The sequence below is a fragment of the Zootoca vivipara genome, chromosome Z1 (assembly GCF_965207765.1).
Source record: "Zootoca vivipara chromosome Z1, rZooViv2.hap1.1, whole genome shotgun sequence".
In the NCBI taxonomy this organism is placed as follows: Eukaryota; Metazoa; Chordata; class Lepidosauria; order Squamata; family Lacertidae; genus Zootoca; species Zootoca vivipara.
In genome coordinates this window covers 15,509,656-15,537,338 of record NC_142583.1, presented here as the reverse complement: position 1 = coordinate 15,537,338, position 27,683 = coordinate 15,509,656, and the positions used below count along the sequence as shown (strand labels likewise).

The 27,683-nt window shown below is 43.4% G+C and overlaps 2 protein-coding genes and 1 long non-coding RNA gene across 5 annotated transcripts in view; 1 reads left to right on the top strand and 2 right to left on the bottom strand.

The window, feature by feature from the left end:
* Positions 1–327: 327 nt before the first annotated feature.
* On the bottom strand, positions 328–14,728 carry CHRNA9 (cholinergic receptor nicotinic alpha 9 subunit). Its single transcript, XM_088660880.1, has 6 exons — positions 14,301–14,728; positions 12,470–12,835; positions 11,251–11,396; positions 8,241–8,395; positions 6,391–6,923; positions 328–5,065 (listed from the first exon to the last, which is right to left on the bottom strand). Exons 2-6 carry the CDS (start codon positions 12,525–12,527, stop codon positions 4,494–4,496), a joined length of 1,464 nt encoding a protein of 487 aa, XP_088517006.1. The 5' UTR covers positions 12,528–12,835; positions 14,301–14,728; the 3' UTR covers positions 328–4,493.
* Positions 14,729–14,738: 10 nt separating this feature from the next.
* The window catches only part of LOC132592653 (uncharacterized), a 20,219-nt gene continuing 7,274 nt past the window's right edge, over positions 14,739–27,683 (top strand). The window contains exons 1-2 of the long non-coding RNA XR_009558176.2: positions 14,739–14,879; positions 20,871–21,047. This is a non-coding gene — a long non-coding RNA (uncharacterized LOC132592653). The remainder of the gene's footprint in view (positions 14,880–20,870; positions 21,048–27,683) is intronic.
* RHOH (ras homolog family member H) overlaps positions 23,153–27,683 on the bottom strand; it is a 26,777-nt gene continuing 22,246 nt past the window's right edge. For all 3 annotated transcript variants that reach the window (XM_035111923.3, XM_088660887.1, XM_035111924.3), the window contains one exon: positions 23,153–26,510. In XM_035111923.3, the coding sequence (XP_034967814.1) occupies positions 25,745–26,320 (576 nt within the window). In that variant the 5' untranslated portion in view covers positions 26,321–26,510 and the 3' untranslated portion in view covers positions 23,153–25,744. The remainder of the gene's footprint in view (positions 26,511–27,683) is intronic.

Here is a 27,683-nt window from a genome sequence, read left to right as displayed (position 1 = left end):
AACCCTACACTTAAATCTAACTACTCTATGAACAAAATAAAAATGTAAAATAAAAAATATGAAAATAAAGAACAAAAATTAAAATAAAAAAGTAAAATAATAAAATAAAAATAAATAAAATCAAATGAATCAAATAAAATAAATCAAATGAACAGTCAAATGAACACCTCTCCTTATCGCCTCCAACCATCACCACCTCTCTCTACTTCTCAACTTGCCTCACTACTAACCCACAATGTCCGCCTGCAAGTTGGTGGCTTTTAAGGGAGAAGCAAGAGATGTCACAAAGGAGGGCAGATCCTTGTCACCATGGCAACCCCCACACACACTTGGACCTGGCCCCTCCTGAGAGGTGATGCTCCAGTGTCAGAACTTGGTCTTCCTGCAGCCCCATTTCCAAAGGGAGACCACCCCCACATCCTTCAAGGGAGGCTAGGGGTCTCCATAGCACGGGATTGGACCATCTGCTTTGCGTGTAGCTCTTCTGTCCTGGGTGGCATATCCGGGGTGGGCTGGGTATGTGTCATCCCCCCCATCCAAAACCCTGGAGAGCTGCCAAGACAGTGCATGCTAGTCGAAGGAGGATATTGAGCAGCTGGAAGGTGAGCAAAGGAGGGCGACCAGGATGAAGGGTCTGGAAACCAAGCCTCATGAGGAATGGTTGAGGCAGTTGGTAACCAAGCCTCATGAGGAACAGTTGAGACAGCTAGGTATTTTTAGCCTGGAGAAGAGGAGACTGAGAGGAGAGCCATCTTCCAATATCTGAGGGCTGCAAGAGGGAGCAAGCTTGCTTTCTGCTGCTCCAGAGGGGAGGGCAGGAGAGGAGATTCGGACTAAACATTAGGAAGAACTTTCTGATGGCAAGACTCTCTGAGGTGGTGGTGGACTCTCCTTCCTTGGAGGCTTTTAAGCAGAGGTTGGATGCCAATATGTGAGGGATACAGCTGCAACCGGGGTTGGGGCGAGCCGCCCATGAGGACAGGGCGAGCCCCACATAGGGGCGGGGGGCGCTGCATGGAGCCTCTCCGCCACCTCCCCCTCAGCTGCAGGCCCCCAAGCCACCACATCACTCCCAGGAGAGACACGCTGCAGGCCCCGTGGCAAGTGCTGGCCCCCGCGGTGTGGCGCCCAGTGCCAGCTGTGTTTCGTTACGTTTGTTGACTGAACTAAAAAGTTTTGTGGGCCCTTTCTTTTAAAAAAAACCCAACAGCCCAACAACTCATATTTTTGTCATTTTGTTACCCCCCTTAGTGATGACACTTGGGGTGGACCGCATCCCCCTTCCTCTGCCACTGGCTCTTATTGTATTCTAGGTAAGCTCTTTAAGAGTGGGGACATTGCAGTTGTACTCACACAGCACCTCAGCTTCCTGCAGTCCACATCAACAGCAGGCTGAAAATTAGCGAAATTAACTTTAAAAAATCGTAAGAAATTCCCATCGTGAAAAATGGTTTTAAGTGCTTATGCTCACAATGTTAAGTAAATAAACCAGAAAATAACACTTGCAACTGTAAGTATCTTATTTTTTCCTTCTTTTAATAATTTCAATGTGTGGGGGGGAGTGTGGCAAGAAATCTTCCACACCGGGTACCACCTGACTTTGCTACGCCACTGCAGGGAATGATGGCAGTTGTAGTCCAACAACATCCGGGGACCCAACACTGGACGAAATCACCTGCAAAGTTCATTCCAGCTTGACACCTATGTGACAATTCCCTACTTATCTGGAATCTTTGTGCCTCCCCCAAGAATCATGAACACACAAACCATAGAGTATTTTCCATCCTTTCTGTCCCTTTGGTTTGTCTGCTCCTGTTTGTGCAGTGAGCATGGAACTCCGGGAATCAGAGCTTAGCTAAGGGGAAAGTGACTTTAGGGTAGAGCACATGCCATGAAGGGAAGCTGTGGGGTGGGGTGAAGCAGGGAAACCAAAATCCTTGTTTACAAATCTATTGTCCTACCAACCTTACTGTATGCTTGTGAAACGTGGACCACTTATAAATGCCATCCCCAACTCCTCAAAAGATTCCATCAACGGTGTCTCCAAAAAATTGTACACATCATTTGGGAAGACAGGCGAACTAATGGCAGTATACTGGAAGAAGCAAAGATCACCAGTGTCAAAGCAATGATTCTTCAACATCAACTTCATTGGACTGGTCATGTTGTTCGGATGCCTGATTATCGTCTTCCAAAGCAACTACTCTATTCTGAACTTAAAAATGGACAGCGTAATGCTGGTGGTCAACAAAATAGTTTTAAAGACTCTCTCAAGGCAAATGTAGTGTTTATACATTATAGTATAAACACCGACAACTGGGAAACACTTGCCTGCGAGCGCTCCACTTGGAGAACAGCCTTTACCAAAGGTGTCATGGACTTTGAAGATGCTCGAACTCAGGACAAAAGGGAGAAACATGCTAAGAGGAAGACACGCTTGGCAAACCCTCACTGTGATCAACTCCTGCCCAGAGACCTATGTCCCCACTGTGGAAGGACGTGTGGATTCAGAATTGGCCCCCACAGTCATGTACGGACTCACTCTTAAGACTCTTCATGGAAGACAATCTTACTCGGCTATGAGGGATTGCCAAAGAAGAAGCACCCTGACTCATTTTGTTATAAAAATCTGTATCCTACTGATGCCTCCTGCGGTATTAGGAAGACTGATAGGCTTGCTTTGTACCCACATGGCCAGTTATAAACACCTCTTGGTTGTGGTATACCCGTTTCAAGGTTCATACCTCTTTGTGAAAGAGAAAAGTGGGTATTTTTCAACCCCTTGTAATCGATATGTTTGCACTCAATGTGGCCCTTCGCCACATGCTCCTTTAACATCCAACCTGTCCTTTGTGGCTTGCATTATACATGAGTGTCCCGATACAGTTACATCTTTAATTATTCTACACAAAAGGCCAAGCCTACCGTTACAAATTCTATGTTTCATTTATACGATCGTCCAAGATTGCCTTCCTCCGAAGAGATCTTGGGTGGGGTGGAAGGGACAAATGACAATGACAAAGGCATAGCTTTGCAAGCTCGGTTGGATTCCACAGCATCTTAAATGACAACTTTGCCAGCGTGCTCCCTATTAGCCACAACAATTATGAAAATGAGTTTTATCGCATGACCTCTGGACTGTGATCTCTTTTCAGTGCCACCCTGCATTTGTCTGTCTAGAATATCAGGGTTTCCAAACCTACAACACAGGTACCTTACTTGGCTGAATGGAAATGCTTAACGGCATCAGTTTATGACCTAGGCGGCATCTGCAAATTTGCAGCATGCTGCAGTAATAAAACCTGAATTCATTGAATGGGCTCCATGTAATAGGCAAACTTACATTTCCAGGTTTTTGTCCTGCAAATAGCACAGGAGGAACTAAAAGCCACACAAAACAAGTTGGACACAGACAAAACAAGATTTTAGGAATATGGCACGTCTACAGTCACATTACGTAATTCACTTTAAATATTCGTGGGTTGCACCCTCACACATGTTGGGTTGCACATGAGTTGCCACTCTCTGTGATCTGGAGAGAGGCAGGAGAAAAATGAAAAAAGAATAGAGAGAGGGGAGAGGGGAAAGGACAGCAGAGAAAAAAAAGGAAAAGAATGAAAGAGCTAGACAAATTTAAGCAGGACCAAAAAAAAATTAAAAGGAATTTGATGTTGCAAGCTAAGTTAGTTAACCTTAAATCTTTAAATTTTCAAAAGGTTGCTGGTTTAAAAGGCATTACTTTTTATTATGCTTATTTTTTACATTAACTATACAAACAAGTAACAAGAGACAAGATTAATCTAAGCATCTTTCATAGCTATCATAATTGGACAATGAAATGTTAAGCTGATGAATGTGGCTATGTACAATAATAGAATCATAGAACCCACTCAATGCAGGAATTCGTTGCGGTATTTATCAGATCTGCTCTCTCCAATGAGCTCGAGGTTAATGTACAGTCATCTTATTTTATCCTGACCACCACCGCGAGAGAGAATGAGATAGGAACTTGCACGAAACCGAGAGAGAATGAGAGATAGAAACTTGCACGAAACCATCTAACAAGCTCAGTGAAGAAAAGAGACAGACAGACAGACAGGTACATATAGATATCAGCCTCCTTGATCCAGGTCTAGGACTTTATTCTTGACCAAACTGGTTTTTGTTGGAGATATTGGATTTCTATAGCTCCTTTCCTCCCCTTAGGAAATGCCCATCACAGTAGGGAAAACTAAAAACATATGCACTTTTGTTCTGTACTCATTCACTTGGAAGGAAGTACCATGCAGTTTATTTCCAAGTCAGGTGTGGTTCAGATCGCAGGCCTTCATCCTGAAAGCACATGTTTTGCCCCCATGTGGAATTGGAGAAGACTCGATAGGAATGAAGTTCTAGGGTTGGGGGAGGCATGCCATCCACTTTCATAACAAGTGAAGCTCTTTTAATATAACAGGGGGTGCTTGAGGAATATGCAGCCGTGGTTGCATTTCTCCTTAAAGTGCTTTGCCAATGACCAAAACGCTCATGAAAAAGACCATGATGAAAAAGATCCACATGAAGAATCTGTCCATCACTTTGGCTACCTTCTTCCACTCCACTCCTTTGGCGTGGTTGGCTTTGTGGCGTCTCACGCAGCTAGCGATATATTCAATATTCTTGATCAGGATTCTGTAGCAGGAACAGCAACTAACAATATCCCTGGCATTTTCACCCGGGACTCCACTGCCGTCACAAACATCACCTGGGGGCTTCTTTTTGAGCTCACAGCCATCGTGTTGTATCTTGGCAAGGGGCCTCCTCATCCCTTCGTATCTGTCTTGGTCTTTTCGACAAGCGCTATTCATCATTTCCACCTTTGGGTCCTGCTCTTTGACACGTTGCAAACTTGTGCAGTTTTCACCAACATCATAAACGAAGAAGATCTTTGACATATAGTCCAAGATGACCACCCTCGCCCACTGTGGGACAGGCTTGGCTCCTGATCCACAGTAATGGATATTCATTATAATGATGGTCAGTGCTGTGGATGCTGTGATCATTGTCATAGTAGCAATGTAATATTTACCTATGAGGTGAGGAAAAAAGACAGCTCAAATGCTTGAATTAATGACAACAAGAAATCACGGGAGGAGTTCAACATTGCGCTGTTCTAAATGTTTGTTGTTTATTTTATTACATTTCTGTCCCTTTCCCCCAAGGAGCTCAAAGTGGTATAGGGCCACAAAATCATAGAACTGTAGGACTGGAAGGGAACACAAGGGTCATCTATCTAGCCCAACCCCCTGCAACACAGGAATCTTTCACCCAACGTGGGGCTCGAACCCATGACCCTGAGATTAAGAGTCTCATGCTCTGAGCTATCCCAGTAAAAAAGGGGGGGGGGTAAAAGGTAAAGGACCCCCGGATGGTTAAGTCCAGTCAAAGGCAACTATGGGGCTGCAGAGCTCATCTTGCTTTTCAGGCTGAGGGAGCCGACGTTGTCCACAGACAGTTTTTCCAGGTCATGTGGCCAGCATGACTAAGCCGCTTCTGGCGCAACGGAACACTGAAACCAGAGCAGTGCACGGAAACACTGTTCACCTTCCCGCCGCAGAGGTACCTATTTATCTACTTGCACTGGCATGCTTTCGAACTGCTAGGTTGGAAGGAGCTGGGACAGAGCAACGGGAGCTCACCCCGTCGTGGGGATTCGAACCACCGACCTTCTGATTGGCAAGCCCAAGAGGCTAAGTGGATAATTATACCATTAAATACAAGATTGTTATTTTGTAATGCATTGTACCAAATGTTAGGATTATGTCACATTTGAGGAACTTAAATAAATGCATAACACAGACTAAATCTTGCTTAAAGTAGAACCATCAAAATCAACGGGACTTAAGCTAAGTTTTGCCACATTGTGTCCAATAAGGCGAAATGAATTGGATATGTAAGTTTAATTATTGTATGAAAGGTTCGTGACATCTTAACCCAAAGACTACGTTTGGCTTTGAGTTAGAGCAAAGGAAATGAGTTCAGTGTCATCACATACCTTGCTTCTTGAACGGCTTAGTTGTCAAACAAATCAGCTCCCAGACGCCGCAAACCCAGAAGTGTTCTAGTTTGTGAACATTTTTTAGAAGCCGAACATCTGACATGGCTTCCACTTGAGTGCAGGAAGCTCCTGCAGCCAATCAGAAGTCACGCCCTGGTTTTAACAGTTTAAGGAGCCAAACAGACTCCTGGAACGGATTATGTTCAAGAACCAAGGTACCACTTTATTCCGGGGGGGGGGGGGGGGGGCTGGCTTGCTCCATAGCAGGCAACAACACCATCAAATAATGGACCCCTTACAGCTCAATTACATCATCGCTGTTTGCCCGTAAGAAGTATAAACGCTCAGATACCTACCGATCAAAGGCACATTTTCAGAAGGAGGCATGCTCTCCGCAACCATTAGCTGAAACACGGTCAGGGCAAGCAGAACAGTGACCCCCAGAGACACTTTTTCTCCAGAGTCTGCTGGGAGGTAGAATCCCAGTGGAGCCAGAAAAGATATCAACAGACAAGGAAGCAGCAGGTTAAATATATAGAAAGATGATTTCCTTTTCAAAATAAGGGTGAATGTAACATCTGGATAAGGCTCTGAGCAGCAGCCATAGGTTATCACATTCCTAACAGCCGGCATGCCGTGAATCTCCCACTCCACGTCTTCTATAAAGTCTGAGAGGTCGCCGCTGTCTAAAGAATTGAAAATATCTACCTGATTACCATTGTAGGTCCAAGAACCAAAGGTTAGGTTGCACTCCTGGCTATCGAAGGGGAAGTAAGATACATCCACCACACATGAGCTTTTTGTTATAGCCGGTGCATCCCAAGTAATCTTCCCATCGTGCCTCAATACAATGTTAGTATTCACAGGCTCAGAAAAGTCATCATCAGCCCTAAAAACAACAACAACACATATAAAACAATAAGTATATACAGATAAATCACCCTGTCGCAGGGATTTGAACTGCCAACCTTCTGATCGGCAAGCCCAAGAGTCTCAGCAGTTTAGACCACAGTGCCACCCACGCATAACAGCACAAGACAGGCTATGGGGGGGATGGAAGCCACAAGCTCCCAGTTCACATCTCAGCTCACCTATAATTTTACTAAAGCAGGCTTCACACATCTTGCTTAAAGTGCTTTTGAGCCTCTGTCCCACTGTGAGCTGGATGTGTGAAAGGCAGAACCACAGTTTTAAATGTGCTTAATAGCAGATTTGTTAATTGATGGAAGATGTATGAAACTGAACAAGCAACCACATTTTACTTTTATCTGATAGGGTAATAAGCTGAGGTTGGATGGCCATCTGTCATGGATGCATTAGTTGAGATTCCTGCATTGCAGGGAGTTGGACTAGATGACCATTGGTATCCCTTCCAACTCTACCATTCTATGATTCTAATTATGCTTCATAAATACTAAGGATAACATCAACAACATACTGCCCACATAAAAGATAACATATACTTTAAAAGTGTTTAGAGTTTGAATACCTTCTGAATGACTTTACTAGAGATGTCTGATGGAAGTAACACAAGTGTTGTGAAATAACCTAGATTTCCTATCAAAGGAAAGGAAATAAAAGCTTGGGGCAAGTGAAGATTTGATCATTCAACCAGATGAAAGGTGACCGTAGCTGGCTTGTCGGCCCTAAGCTCACAAGATAATTTGAAACTAGAACTACTTTTTGCCGGCCAATTTGTGTTTCCAAATGCCTGGGCGGTCACCTCTTCCTGACTGCAAAATGGATGCATTTACACAAGGTACACATCTATCACTTTCCCCAGGCAACTTATCTCTGCAAGATGGCCCCAGCCAATGAATAGAATGGGGTCAACAACCTTTTTCAGCCGTGGGACGGTCCACCGTCCCTCAGACCATGTGGTGGTCTTTTGAAAAAAAAATGAACGAATTCCTATGCCCCACAAATAACACAGAGATGCATTTTAAATAAAAGCACACATTCTACTCATGTCAAAACACCATGCAGGCCCCACAAATAACCCAGAGATGCATTTTAAATAAAAGGACACATTCTGCTCATGTAAAAACATGCTGATTCCCGGACCATCCGCAGGCCGAATTGAGAATGCGATTGGGCCGCATCCGGCCCACGGGCCTTAAGTTGCCTACCCCTGGAATAGATAAATAAGCATAACGCTAGATTCTTGCTTGCACATTTGTAAGAAAACTTCCTGGGCCAGACTTACTTGTTATAAAGGACAATGTCCGGTCTCCATACCAGATTGCTGGGGATTCGGATAGAATCCAGCCCATCATATTCATCCTTGTCCCACTTCAAATAGGCATCGTACCATGTTTGTCGAATCCATAGGTAGGCGGTCAGAATTTGGTTTCTCTCATCCTGGAATATGACAGGAGGCATAAACTTAGGAACATAGGAAGCAGTCTTATACAGAATCAGACAATATATTGTCCACCCCAAGGGTGGGCAACCTGTGGCCGTCCAGGTATTTCTGGACTACGACTCCCATCATCCTTGACAATTGGCAATGCTGGCTGAGGATGATGGGAGCTGAGAACCCCAAAACATGTAAGAAGCCATAGGCTGTGCTCCCCTGATAAACAGTATCTCAAAGTCCTGTCTGGAGATGTCCGGGATTAGCAATAGATATCACTCATAACATAGAAATGGAAGCATGGGAATGATTGTGGAATATGGATATAAAATCTAGTGATGTATGGAAGTGAAAGCTGGACCATAAAGAAGGCTGATTGCCGAAGAATTGATGCTTTTGAATTATGGTGCTGGAGGAGACTCTTGAGAGTCCCATGGACTGCAAGAAGAGCAAACCGATCCATTCTTAAGGAAATCAGCCCTGAGTGCTCACTGGAAGGACAGATCCTGAAGCTGAGGCTCCAATACTTTGGCCACCTCATGAGAAGAGAATACTCCCTGATGTTGGGAAAGATTGAGGGCACAAGGAGAAGGGGACGACAGAGGACGAGATGGTTGGACAGTGTTCTCGAAGCTACGAACATGAGTCTGACCAAACTGCGGGAGGCAGTGGAAGACAGGAGTGCCTGGCGTCCTCTGGTCCATGGGGTCAAGAAGAGTCGGACACGACTAAACGACTAAGCAACAACAACAAATGGTTTAAGAGAAAATTATATGAAAATGATATATCAATGGTGTATCTAACACCAAGCAAACTGGCAAAAATGTATAAATCTAAATCAAACCAATGCTGGAAATGTAGAGAAAGAAGGTTCTTTTTATCATATGTGGTGGTCTTGTAGTAAGGTTAAAGCTTATTGAGACATGATATATAATGAATTGAAAAGGATGTTCACAATAACTTTTATAAAAACAACAACCCAGAAGCTTTTCTTTTGGGAATTACTGTATAGGGACAGAACTAACTAAATTGTATAGAAATTGATTTATGTATGCAATAATGTTGTTGTTGTTTAGTTGTTTAGTCATGTCCGACTCTTCGTGACCCCATGGACCAGAGGACGCCAGGCACTCCTGTCTTCCACTGCCTCCCGCAGTTTGGTCAGACTCATGTTGGTAGCAAGAATGTTACTTGCTCCAAAGTGGAATGAAGCAGGAGTTCCAGAAAAAGAAGAACGGATACAAAAACTTATGGAATATGCAGAAATGGCAAAACTTACCGGAAGAAAAAGAAAACAAGATAACAAAACTTTTTATAAAGGAAGGGAAATTGTTTATTGAATATTTACAGATAAATTGTAAACAGATAAGAACATTGGCGGGATTGATGTAATTAGCTGCAGTTTTATAAGAGTATATATTTACAGCAGATAAATAAATGAGCAAGTTAAATGAACTTGGATATGCAGAAGATATAAATAATAATAATTTAAAGAACCACAGAAAGAGGGGGAAGGAAGTCAAAATTTGGAAATGTTAAATTGATTGTAAAACTAATGAAATGTGTAAATTTGAAAAATATAAATAAAAAAAACTAATAAAAAAGGAGATGTCCAGGATTAAACCTGGGACATTTTGCAAGTGCTTTGACACGGAGATAAAGCTTCTCCCACGAACATGTCTGCAAGTCAACACATCCAGAAGGTTCTTTTGGAAAGTGTTGTAGATCTAAAAGTGAATGTACTGCTCTGTGGCAACACACAGAGCTGATTCACAGAAAAGTTGACATAGTTAGAACCTCGGTAACATAATTATAGATTGTGCGCTCTTTGTCACGTCATGATGGCAGTTTTCCATCATGCATCGACACAGTGGGTAGCTACAGCAGTCCTAGTTTCCTGGAGTTATTAAAATATGCATCTGCAAATACATTTGTGGTCTGCATACATTTTTTGGTGTTCATCACAGAGGAGCCAGAGCTCAGCAGTATCTTCAGTCATATATATTACTTAAGTCAGATTTTTCTTTTTGTTTTGGACTGCAACTGGGGTGAGGCTGATAGGAGGAGTTGTGGTTCAAAACATTTGAAAGGGAACAGGTTGGCAAAATTTGGGCTAGGTTTACTGAGCTCCCCTGACACACTGATTTCAACAGGATGTAGGCATGACTGAGACAAAAGGGAGGGAGTTCCACAATCTGCCCCACTGATAAAATTAGAATACTGTACCCATATTCTTCTCAGATTGCACCCCAGGGAAGGAATATGGGGCAAATGGGGCAGAGAGAATCCTCTTTAGATTCTGATCAGTATATAAATTTCTGCCCTGGGCTGATATAATCACATAACAAAAAACAGTAACTCACTTGTAGCTCAACTACTGCTTCTTATCATAAGGAGTAAGTGTCTTAATTAATTGTCTACATGGGGAAATGAAAACCAGAGTGCATTACTAACATTAATAAATGAAATTTTTTATTCTATTTCTTAGCCACCCTTTGTCATAAGGTCTTAGGGCGGGGGTTATAACAATAGTATGTACCGTATGTTCAATTATAATTTAAAAAACACAAATAGAGCATTGCACTTAGAACCATAAACTAGGCAGCTCAAGGTTGACAAGCGCATTATAGATCCTAACAAAATCCAATGTAAATTTCAGCCTGTAATTCATTTTCAGTGAGTCAGAGAAGGAACCATGGGATTTTAGCAAAGAAAAAGAAAAACAAGCCACATCAAAGTCTTCCTTCAAGTACGTAGAAGCAGAAAGATAAAAACAAAAGTCCTTATGCCTCTGCAATTCAAAATTGACAGACAATATCATGGGCTTTCCATCTGTACAATACAGACCTGTTTTACTTACCATATCCTTTATTTGGGAGAGAGTGATCTGAAGAGTGACATTCAGTACGGTGTCTGTATCTTCCACTGGTCTGAGAGCATTTGAATAGTCTTCAAAGAGCTCATTAAAGAGCATTTGAGCATATTTCCCTTGTGCTGCCTTAGCAACTGTATAAAACAGATATACTCAATTTTACATTGTCCATTGTGAACTTATTTGGCTTCTGACTTCCAGAGCCACACGAGCCGATTTTGATATTTGCAGTAGTATATTATACATTTTAAAAGGTAAGGTTGGTTGATGGGGATAGTTTGTTAAGCACTTGGTGGCATGTCTACAATAGAAATGTAAAACAGCTGCATGTCAACGGACCCTGGAAACTACAGTAGTTCAATAACGGGGCTGGGATTGCTAATAAAGAATTCTTCGCACCTCTCGAAAATACAGTTCCCAGAGTTCTTTTAAAGGAAACCATGGAGGTTAAACTTCAGGTGCTAAAACTCTGCCCTAACCCGGTTTCTTTCCATGAGACTACTCTGCCATGTAGTGGTACCCTCCTAGTTTCCTACAGGATTGCCATATTTCAACCCTAATCCCATTTCCCTCTGTCTCTTTCTCTCTCTATATATATGCAGTGCTTTTTTCTGTGGGGACGCAAAGGTACGCATACCCCTAAACACTTTGTGAATCTAAGTTTGGCCTTGTTGAGGGGCAGCATTTCAATATGAGTAGGAAAATGAGAGTACCCCTAAACATTTTTTTAGAAAAAAAAAGCTGTGTGTGTGCGTGTGTCTCCTGTTTTCCATTTTGGGGCTAACAAAACATGGGCCGCTGTAGTGGCATACATAAATACAGTAACCTTTTCTGACACCTGGGACTTTCAGTCTGAATTGTCCCCAACCAAAAGGACTCTGGTTGGGTTTGTGTGTGTGTGTGTGTTTTGGAAAGATGCTTTTAAACATTTTTTCCAATTCATTATAAATTATTTCCCAATACTTTTTTACCCTTTTACAGGTCCACCACATATGAAAGAACGTTCCCTCCACCTCATTGCTAACCCTGTTTCTTTCCATGAGACTATGCTGCCATGTAGTGGCACCTTCCTAGTTTCCTTGAATTATTAAAATTATGCATCTGCACCTCTGCATACTAAAATTGTTGAGAGTCTGTAGCAGGGTTGCCATATTTCAACCCTAACACCCTCCTTCATGTGTCCCTGCTATGGAAAAAAGTCTCTTACCATGAAGCATTCCTACTGCAAAAACCAATGAGAGGTTAAAGGCAAAGCTGAGCTTCATTGTGGAGAAGCTTTGCTCCTCTGGCTGTAGACAAAAATATATATCCCAAGCCGTTCTCTAGGTGAAAACATTCATTCCCAGTGCAACACCACACGGAGAGCATAAAAGCAATTAGACGTTGTCGTGCTTCTTCCCGCTGCTATAGTCAGCATGGCATTGTCCTCTAGAGCTCCAATGATCATCAGTCACCCTCTGTTTTCCCATGGCCCTTACAGATCTGGTAACCTGAGAATGATGTTCTGGGTGAGAGGTGAAGGGATATCACCATGCCAGAACTCCTCTAAGTCCTTGCTGCTCACATTTCTTCTCTGCAAATAAAAACACAAAAGTAAGAATCAGCTCCAGCTCTGCTCCCAACTATTTTCCGTCTATCTCCTGCCTCCACGCATACAGCTGCCCAAGAGATTCTGCCTCTTCCAAAGGATGCTGAGCATTGGGGCTCCTGTGTTACATTTCATATTTGCAAGCCAATATATAATTTCTACAATATTTTTCCTAGGGAGTATCCCCCACCCCATGACCTGTGTCACTGATTTACTGACCATACGGACAAGGGCAACATATTGGTGTGTAAAGGTTGTTGATTTTTATTTTTATTTTTGCAAAGTTGTTGCACTTATATTTACAAAATAAGGATAAACTTTTGTCTAAAATGTATAATTTTCTACTAAAATGGGAAACAAAAGTCAAGCTTGTTAAAGCTACAGTGACACACTCGGCAATAGTTATTAAAATACAATATAAATCTCGACCTCTTGGAGAAACTCTGGAAAAGTAACCAGAATTTTACTGCATTTTATTCATGGAAAGAGAATTATATGAAAATGATTCATAAATGGTACTTAACTCTGAGTAGGTTGTCTAAGATTTATAAAAGAGAATCAGATATGTGTTGGAAGTGTAAAGAAGCTGAGGGAACGTTTTTTCATATGTGGTGGACATGTAAAAAGGTAAAATTGTATTGGGAAATGATTTATAATGAATTGGGGTGGAAAATGTTTAAAACTACTTTCCCAAAAAAACAGAATCCTTTTTGTTGGCGATAACTCAGACTAAAATTCATAGGTGTCAGAGAAAGTTATTTAATGTATGCATAATTCATAAATGATCTGTGGGAAATCTATATGAAATGCTGTGCATCCATATTTTGCGAGCCAAACACACCCGTTTTTAAATCAGGCCACTACACACATTATGAGGCCACAAATACACCATGTCTATTCACAAAATGTTTAGGGGTATACGTACCCCCAGAAAAAAGCACTGTATGTGTGTTTACCTTGTGCAATTATCAACATTTATCCTATATTTGAGACCTTAGAATTCCTATAACAATAGAAACAGGGATAAACCGTTAAAAGCGACCTGTCTTGCATTTGGGGCCTAGTTTGTGGAGCAAACAAACCAAACTATCCTTCGGCGAATATCCATCTTGGCAGCGCAGAATCTAGCAGCTGAGCATGCAGCATTTGAGTTTTTTCATCTTGACGCAGCAGCATAGCTGCCAAGTTTTCCCTTTTCTCGCGAGGAAGCCTATTCAGCATAAGGGGAAATCCCTTTAAAAAAGGGATAACTTGGCAGCTATGCGCAGCAGGGAGGTATAAAGCGGTTCTGTGCATCCTCGGCACCGATTGTATACTACCTCGCAGGGTCGTTGTCGTAAGGCAGTGCTGAGCTCCTTGCAGGGAAGGAAGGGATGCCGATGTGAAATGTTAAAGAATAGCGGGAAGTTGTTATCTGGAGACGCTTACCAGGTGAGTTACTGATGCTTACCTGTTCATAGGAGGTCATAAAGATATCCAGGGTGCGCGCGCGCAAATAAATAAATAAATAAATAAATTTTGATGTCCGGGTAAATCCGGACGTATGGTTGCCCCCTCGCCTCTCTCAGAAACAGCAGTGGGCAAGGGCATCGGCGGAGGAAAGGGTTAAAACAAAGCGCCGCCTCCATCCATCCAACCAACCGGCTCTCCAGCACCCGGCACGTCACCACCACCACCAAGCGCAGGCTTGGAAGGGCAGGCTCTGTGACATCACGCGCCTCACTCTCCCACGCAGGAGACGGTAAGGGGCGTGTGCGCCGCCGCGAGGCTTCCCGCCAGAAAGCCGCCGAGCTTCTCGAGCTTTTGCTGCGCGTGCGCCCACGCTGCCGTCTCCTTTCGAGATCGCCCGGGGGGGGGGGAACCCGCCGCTCCGCGCGTGCGCAAAATCTTCCTGCGCATGCAGGAAAAGGGGAAGCGGAGAATTCCGCGTGCGCGCTGTTCGAGGGACCGCGAAAGATATTGGACTTCATTTTATTGACTTGTCCTGCCTCAAATGGGAAGACTGAGTCGCCGTGCCTCCACAGAAAATGTACGTACTGAGGTGGAGGAAAGCTGAGTTGTGGAACTCCTTGCCAAAAGGAAAACACTGGTGAAGAATGTAGCCCTTTCCGAAGGTTGATTTGATGATGATGATGATAATAATAATTTATTTATATAAAAAAAACCCACCATCTGGCTGGGTTGCCCCAGCCACTCTGAGCGGCTTACAAAACACATTAACATAATAATAAAACAATACACACACATATATACACAGAATGGTAAAATACTGTGTGTGAGCGTGTGCACATTCTTATATAAAAATAATAAAAACAATAAAATAATAATAAAGCATCAGACATTAAAATTAATAATTAGAGCCTATGTAAAAAGTCACAATGCCTGTAAAATAAACAATGATCAAGATCAAATAAAGCACTATTCTAGGGCTGCCATACACCCTGATTTTCCAGGACATGTCCTGAAATTCACCTCAGAAAATGGTGTCTTTGAGTATTTCTCAGCAAATGCCTTGGGAAACTGACAATGGGGGTGAAATCGTGCCAAAAAATGCCTACATAAAACTCGAAAATTCTTGTAGCTTTTTCTAAGAAAAGCTCAACAACTTTGGGGCTTGTGTAGAAAAAGCTCAACAACTTTTTTGGTTTCCCTAAAAAAAAATGGGGGGGTTTCCTTAAAAAACTCAACTCTTGTGGTGTCCTGGTTTTTACTTCTTGAAATATGGCAACCCTAAATATTCAATAATCCATTAGAATCCAGTAGTAAACAGAAGCATAGAAAGCGATGTCAGTACAGCTGATTATGGCAAACTGCCTGCATCTGCCATCATTTTGTAACTAGAAAGTTCAAAAACTCCTGCTACTGTATAAAGGTGAGTCTCTCCTGAAACATCCCTGTATTAATTGCAACAGTGTATTGTCCTGCAAACTTTACAGGATACTTAATATTAAATGAAAGAGGCCTGGGTGGGTCAATTCCCTCTGTCTTCCATGTACGTACAGTGGTACCTCCGGTTACGAACTTAATTCGTTCCGGAGGTTCGTTCTTAACCCGAAACCGTTCGTAACCTGAGGCGCTAATGGGGCCTCACGCTGCTGCCACACTGCCGGCGCACGACCCGCTCGTATCCCGGGGCAAAGTTCGCTACCAGGAGCACCTACTTCTGGGTTAGCGGAGCTCGTTACCCAAAGCGTCCGTAAGGAGGACGGTACATAACCTGAGGTTCCACTGTACATTTTGGGCAAGGCAGAAGTTGTTTTCTGTCACCATGCAAATAGTATGCGACCTGAGCCAGCAGAGCTCCTATGCTTAGAAACCGGGTAGCCCAAATGCCTTCTAATAAAATACAATGGTGATGTATTTATTGTTGGAAAACCATGGAAATCTCCAAAAGGTGAGAAATAAAACTTGGCACAGGGTTACAGTGATAGCGCTGCAAACTCAAAGCACTGGATTTTTCATATAGACCTCAAACATAGTTCAGTCTAGTGCAAAAGCAGCAGGTTGGTGAATGTGATGGTTCATACACTAACGGAAATAAGTCTAACCACAGAGATGTTTTTCTTTCTATGCCGGAAACACCTGCTTATAAAAGAAAAGAAAAGAAACACGGTTCAGTCAAAGTCTGTAGAAAAGAAACAGAATAATCTTCCTCCTGCAAATTTGTTTTAAATTAGATTGAATCTGCATGGTTGATTTCAACCAGAATCCCCTAAGTGAAATGTTTCACGCATGGGGGAAACAGAAGCCGTCTTTTTCAAAGGCAAGCACGTTTGTTGTTTCACATGTAGCACATGTAACAGTCCTTTAAAACTTGGCTTATTCCTAAATATGGTAAGACTGCGATGGGTGACCACTGCAAAAACGTGCATTTATGAGAGCACCAATCTCACAATAAATACCCATATGGAAGCATCCATCATTAGAAAGTGCTATTATTATTATTATTATTATTTGCCACCAATCTGTTACCCATCTGACTGGGTTACCCCAGCCATTATGGGTAGCTCCCAACCAAATATTAAAAACACAACAAAGCATCAACCATTAAAAGGTTCCCTGTACAGGGCTGCCTTCAGATGTCTTCTAAAAGTCATATAGTTATTTATCTGTTTGATAGCTAATGGGAGGGCATTCCACATGTCGGGTGCCACTACCGTGAAGGCCCTCTGCTTGGTTCCCTATAACTTCACTTCTCACAAGGAGGGAACCGCCAGAAGGTCCTTGGAGCTGGACCTCAGTGTCTGGGCGGAACGATGGGGATGGAGACGCTCCTTCAGGTATACTGGTCCGAGGGCATTTAGGGCTTTAAAAGTCAGCCCAACACTTTGAACTGTGCTCGGAAACGTACTGGGAGCCAATCTAGAGCCTTTGGGACCAGTGTTATGGTCCCAGCGACTGCTCCAAGTCATCAGCCTAGCTGCCACCTTCTGGATTAGTTGTAGTTTCTGAGACACCTTCAAAGGTAGCTCCACATAAAGCACATTGCGGTAGTCCAAGCAGGAGATAACCAGAGCATGTACCACTCTGGTGAGAAAGTGCGCAGGCAGGTAGGGTCTCAGCCGGCATACCAGGTGGAGCTGGTAGACAGCTGCCCTGGATGCAGGAGTAACCCATGAACAGCTGGGAGTCCATAATGACTCCCAGGCTGCACATCTGGTCCCTTAGGGGCACGGTTACCCCATTCATGACCAGGGAATCCCTCATACCTGCCTGCCCCCTCTCCCCCAGAAACGGTACCTCTGTTCTGTTTGGATTCAACCTCAATCCATGATCCACCATCCATCCTCCAACTGCCTCCAGACACTCATACAGATGTTCAACATTCTTACTGGTTCTGATTTAAACGACAGGTAGAGCTGGGTCTCATCCGCATACTTATAAACACCCAGCCCAAATCCCCTGATGCTCTCCCAATGGCTTAATATATAGATGTTGAAAAGCATGAGGCACCCCACAAGTGAGAGGCTAGGGGTCCGAACACTCATCCCCCAACATCACCTTCTGGACACGGCCCAGGAGGAAGGAGCGGAACCACAGTATAACAGTGCCCCTAGCTCCCCTAGACAGTCCCAACAAAGGAAGAATGGATATAAAAACTTACGGAATACACATAAATGGCGAAACTTACCAGAGAAATAAGAAATCAAGATAGCAGACTTTTTATAAAAGAATGGAAATGGTTTATTGAATATTTACAAACAAACAGTAAACAGATAAGAACATTGGCGGGATTATTGTAATAACCTGGAGTTTTATAAGAGTATACGGTACATTTAAAGTAGATGAATAAAGGATTAAGTTAAATTAATTTGGAATATGCAGAAAACCTTAAAAATAAATTTAAGGAACTGCAGAAAGAGGGGAAAGGAAGTTGAGTTTTGAAATGTTAAAGCATTGTAAAATTATTGAAATGTATAAAATTGAAAATCATAAATAAAAATTAAAAAGAAAATAAAAGAACGATACCATGGTTGATGGTATCAAAAGCTGCTGATTTCCATCAGAACCAGGAAACAGCTTTCACCTCTGTCCCTAGCCTGCCAGAGATCATTGACCAGCACGACCAAGACATTTTCAGTCCCATGATGAGGCCTGAATCCCAATTGAAAAGGATCCAAATTGTCCAAATCCTCCAGATGTGCCTGGAATTGTTCAGCGACCACCCCGCTCATTCACCTTGCCTGGGAATGGGAGATTTGGCACCCACTGGTGCCTCCCAGGCCATCATTTGAGAAACACTCCTATAAGTAATTTTAGGTGGTTCACTTTTACGGAAGTCAAATTGAGTAGTATGGCTTAGTGGTTTATGTCAAATCCACATCAGACATAAATTCCTTTCTTTAGATAGTAGAATATAGTTTATCTCCAATTATAATCTCAAGGATGGCTACATTTGGCATTCTTTGATGCAAACCATTATCATAGGTCCATTGGGAAAAATCCAACAGCCACAGCAGGATTTTGTTAGAGTCAACCAAAATGTCAAAATGAGATGAGCAATCTTTCAAATTACTCAGAGCTTTACCAAAACTCGGGAAGTGTGGGGGAGAGAGCAAGATAGGCTTGATGGAAAGCCCCTAAGTCTGCAAAGAGTAGCAGTTTTGAGAGAGAAAGAGAAAGCAGAAGGAATTGTGTTGACTTAGATTAGCCTCTGCTAAGTGCTAAACTTATAATTTTGGGTTGTCACATGCATGCTTGCATGCAAATAGTCTGTGCCTTTAATAGCTACATAGCGGGCAGAACCCAATACAGTAGAAAGAGATTTTCCTATGCCTTCACTCAAACATAGCTGCCAAGTTATCCCTTTTTTAAAGGGATTTTCCCTTATGCTGAATAGGCTTCCTCGCGAGAAAAGGGAAAACTTGGCAGCTATGCACTCAAACCATGATAAACTTCACCTATTAATTTCTTCTTCTTTTAAAAAATGAATTGGGTATTCAACATAAACTGCGTAATAGGCAGATTATTATTTTTCAAAAAGCTTTACTTATGAATTTCTGCCAATGTTCTGCTTACTCTGAATGAGCAATTCTTTATGTAAAAAGTGGCAATCCTATTTAGCTTTGCTATAATTTTTCTAGTAGAGCTCTTTTGAGAGTGGATAAAAACCCTAATTCACTAGTTTGTAGAAATGCAGCAATTGCATTGTCTTAACTTGTTGAATTTCTGCTTTGCATTTGATAAAAACATGGGGACTCCTCAGAAATTGCTAGACCTAGACCTATAGGGCACAATTGTCATTCTGTGGTTTTGCATTTAAAACTAGGTAAGAATGAGGTAATCTCCTGCTTCTTTGATTTTATTACGTTCTGTTGCTGTTAATAGGATTGTAGTTAAAAGGCTGCCCTTTAGCAATTATATCTGCTCTGCTTTTGCCCTGATAAAAAGATGTTTGAGATAAAGTGAAAAAACTCCAAATGTTGCAATTTTTCCTTAAGAGTGAGTTGCACCAACTGCTTGATCATTTTGATTGGCTGTTTCTAAAACTTTCCCAGCTCTAGAATAGCCTTTTGAGATTTGGGCAAAACTTTGTCCAGCATAGAGATGCAAAAACGGCCCATTTTATTTTGAAAAAAGGGAGTGTGTTCTCTACCCCAATCCTCCAACCCCTTTGTTTCTGGGGGTCTTCCTAATAGAAGCTCAACAACTTTCAGGGTGTCCTGGTTTTTAGCAGTACCATCCCTGCAAAGTTTAAACCGTTTCTGAAAGACTCCTATTTTTTCAGCCACTTTTATGGAGTGATTCTGGGTGGAATTTTATTTTGGTACAAAAACTATAGTGCATTTTTAAAAACAACAAGTTGTAATATGTTTTCTTTGTTACACTAGGGCGAATGTGGTTTATGGACTGGCTAAGTGTTTTAAAAGTAGCAAAACTGGTGTCTTGAAATTACAGCTGCTGTGGTCTAGACAGCTTTACCTCCAGTTAAGGAAATCATACCAGTAGGTGTGAGCCCTATTTGTTTTGAAAAACTCGCATTAGCTGGCCAATTGGCTGCAAAGCTGTCTTAAATAGGGCTGCCATATGTCTTGACATTACAGTACCAGGATTTCAAAGGCAGAATTGATGTCCGGGGGGGGGGGGATTTCTGAAAGGCAGCGCTTTGTCCTGAATCGTAGGCACGCGTTTTTTGTTTTTGTTTTTAAAGCTAATCAATTTTTGGGTCTTCCTAAAAGAAGCTCAACAACTTTTGGGGTGTCCTGGTTTTTTTTTTACTTTTTGAAATATTGGTTGCCCATTCTGCCTAGTGATTGGCTGAAGTAAGGACTCCTTACCTTTCGGCTGCACCCCTTACCTGCGCATACTGCTACCTAAGACTGCCAGCAAAGATTCAGCCCCAGCTAATGTGGCCAGTGAGCAGGGATGACGGCTGCTGTAGTCCCATCAGCTGCTGGAAGTTCATTGGCTCCTCATCCAGGAGAGAGTGCTTCAGTGTCCTCAATACACAACACACAATAGTGGCAAATACATTTCTCACGGAGCCATACTAATGAATGTTGCCTTTCCTGTTTTCCAGGTTAGAAGCGGCTACTCAGGTCAGCACCGCTTTACAAGAAAAAGCATTATTTAAAAGAATCCCTGCGCAAAAGGATTTGCAAAAGAGAGGATGCATCAAATGTAGAGTTGGAAATTATCTCAAGACTCATCTAGTCTAACCCTCTGCAATGCAGGAATCTCAACTATTAAAAAAAAGGTAAGGGATCCGTGGACGGTTCAGTCCAGTCAAAGGTGACTATGAGGTTGCAGTGCTTGTCTCGCTTTAAAAAAAGAAAAAGAAAAAGAAATAATTATTTATATGCCGCCCATCTTGCTGGGTTCCCCCCGCCACTCTGGGCAGCTCCCAACAAAATACTAAAAACACGATAAAACATCAAACATTAAAAACTTCCCTAAACGGTTCTCTTCAGATGTCTTCTAAAAGTCAGGTAGTTGTTTATTTCCTTGACATCTGATGGGAGGATGTTCCACAGGGCAGGAGCCACTACCAACAAGGCCCTCTGCCTGGTTCCCTGCAACCTCCTTCTCACAAGGAGGGAACCACCAGAAGGCCCTCGGAGCTGGACCTCAGTATCTGGGCTGAACAATGGGGGTGGAGATGCTCCTTCAGGTATACAGGGCCAAGGCTTTTTCGGGCTTTAAAGGTCAGCATCAACACTTTGAATCATGCTCAGAAACGTACTGGGAGCCAATTTAGGTCTTTCAGGACCGGTGTTATATGGTCTCCAGTGTTATATGTCTGGTGTTATATGTTTCCAGTCCCCAGTCTAGCTGCCACATTCTGGATTAGTTGTAGATTCCGGGTCACCTTCAAAGGTAGCCCCACGGTGAACGCATTGCAGTAGTCCAAGCGGGAGATAACCAGAGCATGCACCACTCTAGTGAGACAGTCCACGGGCAGGGAGGGTACCAGAGGGAGCTGGCGTTTCTCCAGAGACAGCTTTCCGGGTTATGTGGCCAGCCATTAAAACAGTCTAGGCAGCATACTGGAAAAAGGATCTTTGTTCCAATGCAGCAGAGAAGTTCTGGTGTTATTATGGCCTGCTGTTTCTTGAATAGGACCCCGTCCTCTCCTCCTAGGAAGGCCAGTTGTAAAAGTGGACTGAGCTCTTCCATCTTTCATAAATCGATGTGAGAAATTTTGTGGATTTCCTTCTACACAACTATTAAAGGTGGAGGAACCCGCTCTATTTCTTTTCCTGCCTACCAGATGACTATTGAAGCTTAAGAGAGCATCTGAGGTATATACAGTATGTTAATATGTTAATATGTCATTGATCCAAGGTCGCTCAATTCACTTCATGGCTGTAAGGAATGAGCATGTTGCTTTGAGTTGGGATTTGAACACAGGCCCCTCCCAGTCCTAAAATCATTGCACAACTTATGATTCTGATATGCCATGTGGATATATCAGGTTGCAACCCCATGTGGGTTGATTAGGTTGCACCCTTACATTCACTGCTCAGTGAGACCATGAATCAAGAGGCTTTGAGCCACTCTACCCTGGTGGGTCTTTGGTAGTGGATTTTACTGGACTGTCCGCTGTCAGGCTTCAGGGAATCCTATCCCTTCCACGGTGGCAGCAAAGAAGCAGATAAAAAAGAAGAGTTCTTATCAAGCAGTTTATTCATTATTAACAGCAAGAGACAAAGGAGTGTGGTCTCTCTTGGATAATGGCATTGCTCCAAGTAAAGTCCCACCCCCTCCGTCTCTCCTATTCTACGTCACCCCTGCACCAGCTGATCTGTGCTTTCTGCCCCTGAGCTTTCTGTTTTCCTACTCTCAATGTATGCCTGGTCCTGGGAGGGGGGGGGGTTCAGGAAGGCTTTCCAGAGACATTGAGCCTATCAGCTCTCTCTCCCCTGGTGCTTCTTCATCCTGCTGCTCTCCCAATATTTCCCAGCTTCTCTCCTCTGCAGCCTCTGAACTATGACCTTCTGCAAACCACTGTTCTAAATCTATACTGTCCTCCTCTTCTCGGGAAGGTGCAGGAAGAGAGGGAGGGCGGTTCCCGCCATTCCTCCTCAGTCCAGTCCTTGACATCCGCACAGTATTAAGCTTCATTAATGCTGCAATATTTTCCAATGCTGCTGCGTCATTCCTGTTTGGAGGAGCACGCTTGCCTGACAGAGCAGCAAAAGAACTAGGAAAAGAACCCCAAACATTTGTGGTGTAAGAACTTAAAAGCGGATTTCAGCCAGAATCTATGGACCGGGAACAAAGCAGACCACTTTTTGCCTTCCCATTTCGTCATCCCAAAAGACCCTCCTTAAGGGACAAAAAGACGCTGTTTGACACAAATGACTTTATATGATTTTTATTTCAAGAAAACTAGAGTTCAGAAACATATACATGAGGAAATGGTGCATATGCTGTTTTAGTGCTCATCTAAAGTGGACATTTAACATCAGAAACAGAAGGCTGTAATTCGTATCTCACCTGTTCCGTTTAAATCATTAGCACTACTTTATGTGCCCTAAAAGCTTCCTATTTGTACAGGAAACAGCATTTGTGAGCACCTCCTTTAATCTCTTCCACCTAGGTGTCTAATTTAAGCATGGTCTTGGCAGACCTCAAAGTGGGAAGCCGTTTCCATTCTTCCCACTCACCCTTGGGTGTCACAGCAAGCAAAGAAGTTCTTGAAAATTAAATATGGATTATCTCATCGGTGTAATCACTGGTAGTTGAACTGAGACCGCAAAGCACAGTTCATGATAAAGCACTGAAGGGGTTCTCAGGATGTGCTTGTCACATGTTTCGATAACAACTTCCTGTATTCTCAGCCTGTCATTTGTAATGCCGATTCAAATATGCAGGGAATGTCAGGATATATTTTGCACTATGACACTATAGTACATGTGTAGACAGGACTGCCAAATGAACAGGGAAAAAGATGTCTTGGTTTGAACCTGTGCCTTTCCCTGCAGCTTGATCTGCAAAAATCAAGAGGAGAAGCCCTTTTTGGCACAAGAATAAGTGACCTCTGCACAGCAACCTGTTGTCAAAGGCACAGGAGCCGGAGCTGCTTAAAAAGTTGGCAGCCCCATGCAGAAGTTCTGCACTTGCAGTCATCTACGGTGCATGGATTGGCAAGGCCAAGTGGGGAATTCTAGACAGCGTTTCAATATTTTTTAAAAAATAATAATTCCAGGATATATTTTTTAAAAGAAATAGTTCCACAATGCATAATTATCTCAGGGACCCCCCACCATAGGTGGCAATGACAAGTAGTTTGAAGGATCCATGAAGGTTGCAAATCATGATATCTAAGTTGCCATGTGCAGAGGCAATCTACTTTCGAGTAACAGGAGGTGAAGACTAGAGGGAGAACTGTTCATGTCTGGCCTCAGAGCTTTCGGATATGCGAGACTGGCCATTTTTGGGTACAGGATAATTGGGCCAGAAGGATAAACCCTGGTATGACCCACCTAAAAAGATAATTCTTATCTTCTTAGAATGCGTGTAGATTGCAGGGAAGAGGTGAGTGTTGGACGAAAATCCACCCTAATTCTCCAACAAAACTGCTTCCAGATTACATCCTTGTATCTAGTAAGATTAATGGCAATATCTAAACAGCCAACAGTTTGAGCTGTTAACAATCCCAACTAATAAACTTCATGGATTGTTTTCTATGACTTCCCTGCAGGGAAGCTACTGTTAAAGGGCGTTAAATTTCATCCTGGGAACTTAAAAGATATGTATTACACACTTCTTAGCTTTAGATTCACATATTTAGGTCTCGTATATAAATTGGTCAGTTTCATTTTGAACCCGGCTTTTGGACCCTCTGACAAAACCATGTATTTTGTAAAGGTTTCCCTTTTTTCCCCTTCTGGCCTGTATATGCAGACAGAATTTCAACAGGTGGAGCTTTGTCAGGAATGGGGTTCCAGGGGTGAGGAATGCTTTGATCCTGTTGAATTTCTGCCCACCAGGAACCTGTGGCACACACAGGAAGCCTACCAGAAAAAATAAAATAAATGGTCACCTCACTAATTCCTTTGTGTTCATATTCCAGGGCAGACAGAAGAGCTGCCTACTTCTTAAAGGGAGAATCTCTGCCTTGAACTGGTATGAAGAAGCAACTAAGTGTAGCTTGTCTCATCACAATACCACCAAGACAGTAATTTATGCTTGCAGGACTTATTACTTTCTGCCACATAGCTATTAAAAGCATTTCTCACCACCACTCTACTGATCCTTTGCTGCGTCAGAATGATCAGAATTAACTCTCCACACTTGAGTAGACAGAATAGTTTTGTCCAATTTTCTTCACACTAGGAATTTGCTTCCACAGACATCAAGCTGACACCAAATTCAAGTTATAAATCAAACCAAGTTAAACAAAATCAAATTGTGTAGCTACGCCACTGATCCCCCACAGAGTCCCCAGGTAATCCTGGGGGCTGCTGTCATGTGTGAGGTGGGTTGGTTGGTAGTTTCAGGAGCCCAATCTCCAGCACCATTATCAAACTAAAACCATGGTCGTACTTTGATGAAAGCCATGGCCCTGGAAGAAAACCTGCGCAAGTCTCCATCAGATTTCTCCAATCCATGATGCTTCACTGAAAAGCAAGATTTCCACTGCCATGGAATAAATACATTCCAAAATCCCCCACAATGCTAACAACGTGCTCCTGTTCAAAAGTCTCCAGTTCAGCTTTCCTTCTGTCAATGCTGCTGGGAGCCAAATGGGACCATCACATCCTTAGGAGGAAGGGTAGCCCCATTCCGTTCTCTGCAAAGGAAGTCCCCCCCCCCCCGGTGCCAGTCACGACCCACCATGAATGCTAACACTGTGCGCTCCTGTTTGTCAGCCTTCGCGTTGGTGCCCTTCTGCCTCACAAAATGGAGTCCATTTTGTGAGAGAGGTGGAAGAGGCCAAGTCAGAGTTTAAAAGACCTTGCACTCGTTGATTGAGAAAAGCTTCCTCCGGGCTCGTTTCCTTGCTTGATTCACCGCTGTCCGGACGGCACACTCAAACACCTTCTGGACGCCCCTGTTGGCGAGAGATGAGCACTCCACAAAGGCCTTTGCTCGGATGTCCCTCGCCAGCCGCTTCCCGAGCAGCGGGCTGATGCAGGAGGCGCTGTGAGGTCCTGTCTCCCTCTGGTCAATCTGGGTAGCCACTACCAAAATGGGAATACGAGGCAAGTGTGTCCGGATCTCTGTAACCCATTTGCTCCTCAAGCTGAGGAACGAGTTCTGGTTGGCCACCGAGTAGCACAGGAGAATCACATCAGCCTGCTGGTAGGAAAGGGGGCGGATGCCTTTGAAGGCATCACTGCCAGATGTGTCCCAAAGGCCTAAGCTAATCTGGACACCATCCAGGAAGACGTCGACCCCAGTGTTCTCATAAACAGTGGGTCTGTAAGTGTCCGGGAAAGTCTCTGAAGTAAAGCGCAGCAGCAGAGCCGTTTTCCCGACAGCCGCATCTCCTACCAGGACGCATTTGACTGAATCCAACATTTCCTCAAAGGTTACTTATTCTAAAAGAGAGCCTGGGTGAGCACTTCCTGGGGTCCTGCTACAGAGAGCGCCATTCAGTAGGAATCCCTCCAGGATTCTGCAGTGTTTTCTTGGCAGTTTTTCCCCAGGAGCCGAAATCTTCTGCTCTCCCATTCAATACTGACGCTTTTTGGTGAGTTAAGCACGTTCTCTACAAAAACAAGAAGAGAGCACATATGTTATTTTTTGTTGCAAGCCACAGGTCCTTGGAGATTTATTGTGATTGCATTTTCTCTGTCCAGTTGGCGTGCACAATTCTCCCCACACCTTTTTCCATCCTTATAAAAACCCCTGTGCGGTAGCTTCGATGGTGAGATATTACCTCTGGTGCAGCATCAGCACCTGATAAGCTTTGTTGCCAAGCACATATCTGAAGCTGGGTCTTACAGCAGTATTTCCAACCCATGCTTCTAATGTACATGAGGGTGAAGGTAAATGTAAAGGACCCCTGACGGTTAAGTCCAGTCAAAGGTGACTATGGGGTTGCAGCGTTCATGTCACTTCAGACTGGGGGAGCTGGCGTTTGTCCACAGACAGCTTTCCGGGTCATGTGGCCAGCATGACTAAACCACTTCTGGTGCAGTGGAGCACCGTGATGGAAACCAGAGCTCATGGAAACACTGTTTACCTTCCTGCTGTAGCGGTACCTATTTATCTACTTGCACTGGTGTGCTTTCGAACTGCTAGGTTGGCAGGAGCCAGAACAGAGCAATGGGAGGTCACCCTGTCGCAGGGATTCAAACAGCCGACTTTCCAATTGGCAAGCCCTAGAGGCTCAGTGGTTTAGACCACAGCGGCACCTGCATCCCATGCATGAGGGATAGAAGTACCGGTACTGGCAAAATACTGGCACCACCAGGAGGACCTTCTAGAGGGGAAGCCAATGTCGGATCCTCCAGACATCATCCTACTACAACTCCCATCAGCCCAATGGTTGAGGAAGGTGGAAATTATAGTCCCAAGAACATGTAGAAGGCACCCAATTGGCTTCCCCTATGAGCGTTAGATCCTTATGTTAGAATTCAGGTCTGCCGCTGAGCTGTCTAGCAGCAGCAAAAGCCATTTAAAATGATGAACCCTCCACCAACCCACCAATTTCGCCTCCCTCAACTCCTCTCCGCAACTGCTCCCTGTAGCTGAGAATGCGACCGCTTGCTTTTGAGTGAGCTGTTCCAATATTTGTCATCTTTTTAACAACGCCGATTTTCTAAAATTTAGAGGAAAACAGACACACAGACGCCAGAGAAAGTACCGGTATCTGCCGTCAACTCAAAGGCAAAGCAAAGTTTAATACAGAGGTGACCGTCTCATTTTGTGACAGTAA